This window comes from Procambarus clarkii, chromosome 1, assembly GCF_040958095.1.
Source record: "Procambarus clarkii isolate CNS0578487 chromosome 1, FALCON_Pclarkii_2.0, whole genome shotgun sequence".
NCBI lineage: Eukaryota > Metazoa > Arthropoda > Malacostraca > Decapoda > Cambaridae > Procambarus > Procambarus clarkii.
Genome location: NC_091150.1, coordinates 51,125,991 through 51,130,898, shown reverse-complemented (window position 1 = coordinate 51,130,898; position 4,908 = coordinate 51,125,991). Strand labels below are relative to the sequence as shown.

Sequence of the window (4,908 nt, the reverse complement as noted above, 5' to 3'; positions counted from 1 at the left end):
TCTCGTGGTTTGCCGCCCTGGAAACTATGCATTTGTCTCATGTAACCCGACACGTAACCCAAGCAGCCTCCTGACTGGTCTAGAGAGCCTCATACACACCGTTAATATTTTGGCGGTTTGTTAATTTATATTAATAGGATTAATTAATAGCGTTAAACAGCTGAGAGAACACGTTAAGACATGGTTGTCTATGTTTGTATTTTTTTTCTGTCTCGGTCTATGTGTGTCCATCTGGGACATTCTGTCCGTATATGTCTGTCTGTATGTATATATATATATATTCGTGCGCCTGTCCATTTCTTTCAATTCTACATTGGTGGAAAGTTGTGATGTTGGATTATTAAGACCAACATCATTATTTACCACCGTGTTGTGAAGTCTTATACATCAATACATTAAATGAAAAATCATTTTGAGCTTAATGGAGTGACTTGAACCTGCGTTCTGGTGATTCCCAGACACCTGTCTTGACCGACTCGGCCACGATGGTACATAAAGCCGACCCTCCCGGAACGCTACTGAATACATTGAGAGGTTCTGGAGGCCCCGAGCTGGAGCCCAACCAGACTTATACAGTCGCTCAGACCACACTGTGGGTAATGGTGCTCTTACTCGAACGCTCCACATCACATCGCAATAAGACCACAATGGCGTGATATATCAATGAAAATCATTGTCACTCCATTGCCTCAAAATGATTTTCATTGATATATCACACCATTGATATTTCATTGCGAATATGTATTATTCTACCTCGATGCCATTTGTACAGCTCGGAAATAAATTGATGCACTTGTCGGTATACCGACAATTTCAAAGTAATATATCAAAGCGAACATATGACACGCAATCACAACATTGCTTCAACTTTCTAGCAACTCTTTAAGAACGCCCGAACAACGTTGTATCAACGTTAAAACTACAGGTGGGGTTCCTGCGTATTTTCCTGGCCATAGGGTCAAGGTATAATTGAAATAAATAACTCATTCCATCATCGTCAACAGCGGCCGACGAAACACACGGAAGTTTGAACGTCATAAGTGTGATGGATGGTTGTGCTTGGATGGAAGTTGATGGAGAAGGATGAGGAGGAAGGGTGAGGGCTGAGGGAGGAGGCGGGTGAGGGATGAGGGAGGAGGGTGAGGGATGAGGGAGGACGGTGAGGGCTGAGGGAGGAGGGGTGAGGGAGGAGGGTGAGGGCTGAGGGAGGAGGGTGAGGGCTGGGGGAGGAAGGTGAGGGCTGGGGGAGGAGGGTGAGGGCTGAGGGAGGAGGGTGAGAGCTGGGGTAGGAAGGTGAGGGCTGGGGGAGGAGGGTGAGGGCTGAGGGAGGAGGGTGAGGGCTGGGGGAGGAGGGTGAGGGCTGGGGGAGGAGGGTGAGGGCTGGGGGAGGAGGGGGAGGGCTGGGGGAGGAGGGTGAGTGCTGGGGGAGGAGTGTGATGGCTGTGGGAGGAGGGTGAGGGCTGAGGGAGGAGGGTGAGGGCTGTGGGAGGAGGGTGAGGGCTGAGGGAGGAAGGTGAGGGTTGAGGGAGGAGGGTGAGGGATGCGGGAGGAGGGTGAGGGCTGACGGAGGAGGGTGAGGGCTGGGGAGGAGGGTGAGGGCTGGGGGAGGAGGGTGAGGGCTGAGGGAGGAGGGTGAGGGCTGGGGAAGGAGGGGAAGGAATGAGGGAGGAGAGTGAGGGCTGGGGGAGGAGGGTGAGGGCTGGGGAGGAGGGTGAGGGCTGGGGGAGGAGGGTGAGGGCTGGGGGAGGAGGGTGAGGGCTGGGGGAGGAGGGTGAGGGCTGAGGGAGGAGGGTGAGAGCTGGGGAAGGAGGGGAAGGAATGAGGGAGGAGAGTGAGGGCTGGGGGAGGAGGGTGAGGGGTGGGGAGGAGGTTGAGGGCCGAGGAAGGGGGTGAGGGCTGGGGGAGGAGGGTGAGGGCTGAGAGAGGAGGGTGAGGGAGGAGGGTGAGGACTGAGTGAGGAGGGTGAGGGCTGAGGGAGGAGGGTGAGGGCTGGGGGAGGAGAGTGAGGGCTGGGGGAGGAGGGGGAGGGCTGAAGAAGGGGGATAAAGGCTGTGACAAGCTGACGACAGGTCAAGGTTAATGGTGAGAAACAGCAGCACGTCAACAAGTTATCAAAGATGGTCATGTAAGGTCAAAGAGCACCTTACATGACCTATATAGACGGGAAGCAGAATTAGCAATGCTTCAAATGGGTGTGTTGTATAGAAATGGCTGCTGTTGACGAACGTCCGAACAGGGTCTAAAAATAAGGTACGAGAAAATCGAGGCGGTAGAGAGGGTGGTAATGAAGACGGATTATGAAGACGGGAGACTTTAGAAACGCTTATACACACACACACACACACACACACACACACACACACACACACACACACACATACATACACACACACACACACACACACAAACACACACACACCTCCAGACATTCATTTTTCGTGAGAGATGATTTATAGCTGGTCGCTGTACCGGAGTGTTGAGGGGTAACTCAGCACGAACTCCAGCATCAGTCATACTCTCGCTCTGATCACAGCTTGCGACGCCAGCCATTACTCAAGGGTCGTATAGCTGCAGGCCCTGGAGTCACCGTCGAGTCATTTAAGTAATTGTTGCTAACGAAACCTATACATCTTGACTTAATATATGGCTACTTTCTGTACATTTATAAAACAGTGTGTGAGATCGAAACTTCACAACCCAAGGTTGTTATCAACAACCTCAGAGCTCATAGACTTTTGAAATATAGAAACCACACGGTCATGATTGCGACCAGAGGCACAGAGCTGGCAAGGGGGACGCCCAGAGGCACAGAGCTGGCAAGGGGGACGCCCTGAGACACAGAGCTGGCAAGGGGGACGCCCTGAGACACAGAGCTGGCAAGGGGGACGCCCAGAGACACGGAGCTGGCAAGGGGGACGCCCAGAGACACAGAGCTGGCAAGGGGGACGCCCAGAGACACAGAGCTGGCAAGGGGGACGCCCTCAGACACAGAGCTGGCAAGGGGGACGCCCTCAGACACAGAGCTGGCAAGGGGGACGCCCAGAGACACAGAGCTGGCAAGGGGGACGCCCTGAGACACAGAGCTGGCAAGGGGGACGCCCAGAGACACAGAGCTGGCAAGGGGGACGCCCAGAGGCACAGAGCTGGCAAGGGGGACGCCCAGAGGCACAGAGCTGGCAAGGGGGACGCCCAGAGGCACAGAGCTGGTAAGGGGGACGCCCAGAGGCACAGAGCTGGCAAGGGGGACGCCCAGAGACACAGAGCTGGCAAGGGGGACGCCCAGAGACACAGAGCTGGCAAGGGGGACGCCCAGAGACACAGAGCTGGCAAGGGGGACGCCCAGAGGCACAGAGCTGGCAAGGGGGACGCCCTGAGACACAGAGCTGGCAAGGGTGACGCCCAGAGGCACAGAGCTGGCAAGGGGGACGCCCAGAGACACAGAGCTGGCAAGGGGGACGCCCAGAGGCACAGAGCTGGCAAGGGGGACGCCCAGAGGCACAGAGCTGGCAAGAGGGACGCCCAGAGACACAGAGCTGGCAAGAGGGACGCCCAGAGGCACAGAGCTGGCAAGGGGGACGCCCAGAGGCACAGAGCTGGCAAGGGAGACGCCCAGAGACACAGAGCTGGCAAGGGGGACGACCAGAGACACAGAGCTGGCAAGGGGGACGCCCAGAGACACATAGCTGGCAAGGGGGACGCCCAGAGGCACAGAGCTGGCAAGGGGGACGCCCAGAGGCACAGAGCTGGCAAGGGGGACGCCCTGAGACACAGAGCTGGCAAGGGGGACGCCCAGAGGCACAGAGCTGGCAAGGGGGACGCCCAGAGGCACAGAGCTGGCAAGGGGGACGCCCAGAGGCACAGAGCTGGCAAGGGGGACGCCCAGAGGCACAGAGCTGGCAAGGGGGACGCCCTGAGACACAGAGCTGGCAAGGGGGACGCCCAGAGGCACAGAGCTGGCAAGGGGGACGCCCAGAGGCACAGAGCTGGCAAGGGGGACGCCCTGAGACACAGAGCTGGCAAGGGGGACGCCCAGAGGCACAGATCTCTCAAGGGGAACTCCCTGAGGCACAGATCTCTCAAGGGGAACTCCCTGAGGCACAGATCTCTCAAGGGGAAGACGCCCTTGCGATTTAGTTAAATCCACGTGTTTATTTTCTCAGTTAATTTTGCTGAATATCAAAGCATTTCTCCTGATAGTGTTTAATCCTTTAGTGAAGCCAGCAGTTAATCTTCTCAACAATTCTAATATCTCCTCTTCTCAACTTATCGCAAAGTCTGCCCTTATAGATTATAGGTCTTGTAAATTAGATAATGCACAGGCAAGCAGACAAGCAGTCATACGGTCTCGCTGCAGTGAGGCAGGCAACAGGCAGACATAAGGCAGGCAACAGGGAGACAGAATGCTGGCAACAGGCAGACAGAATGCTGGCAACAGGGAGACAGAATGCTGGCAACAGGCAGACATAAGGCAGGTAACAGGAAGACAGAATGCTGGCAACAGGGAGACAGAATGCTGGCAACAGGCAGACAGAATGCTGGCAACAGGCAGACAGAAGGCAGTAGGCAGGCAAGCAGTCAGCACAGCAGGCTCCAAGACATACGGTTAGCTAAGTAATCAGACCGGCACAACATCAAGCAGACAAGCAGTAAGGAAGGCAGAGATGGAAGCACAAACAACTGGACGACTACACGTCAGCACTCTCCTCATCTACCTATATACTCTCCACGTCAGCACTCTCCTCATCTACCTATATACTCTCCACGCCAACACTCTCCTCATCTACCTATATACTCTCCACGCCAACACTCTCCTCATCTACCTATATACTCTCCACGCCAGCACTCTCTTCATCTACCTATATACTCTCCACGCCAGCACTCTCCTCATCTACCTATATACTCTCCACG

At 55.3% G+C, this 4,908-nt stretch overlaps 1 protein-coding gene across 1 annotated transcript; it reads right to left on the bottom strand.

Moving 5' to 3' along the window:
* Positions 1–2,725: 2,725 nt before the first annotated feature.
* On the bottom strand, positions 2,726–4,632 carry LOC138363414 (MAGE-like protein 2). The gene is made up of 2 exons (XM_069322494.1): positions 4,602–4,632; positions 2,726–4,122 (listed from the first exon to the last, which is right to left on the bottom strand). The coding sequence occupies exons 1-2, from the start codon at positions 4,630–4,632 to the stop codon at positions 2,726–2,728; spliced, it is 1,428 nt and encodes a 475-aa protein (XP_069178595.1).
* Between the last annotated feature and the right edge of the window lie 276 nt (positions 4,633–4,908).

What these genes read in the sequence shown, in the direction of transcription:
- LOC138363414 (XM_069322494.1), bottom strand. Translation starts at nt 4,632, where the DNA reads ATGTTGTGCCGGTCTGATTACTTAGCTAACC. An exon ending in GTCTGATTACTTAGCTAACC is followed by an intron (nt 4,123 to 4,601) that starts GTATGTCTTGGA and finishes CTAAATCGCAAG; the next exon opens with GGCGTCTTCCCCTTGAGAGA.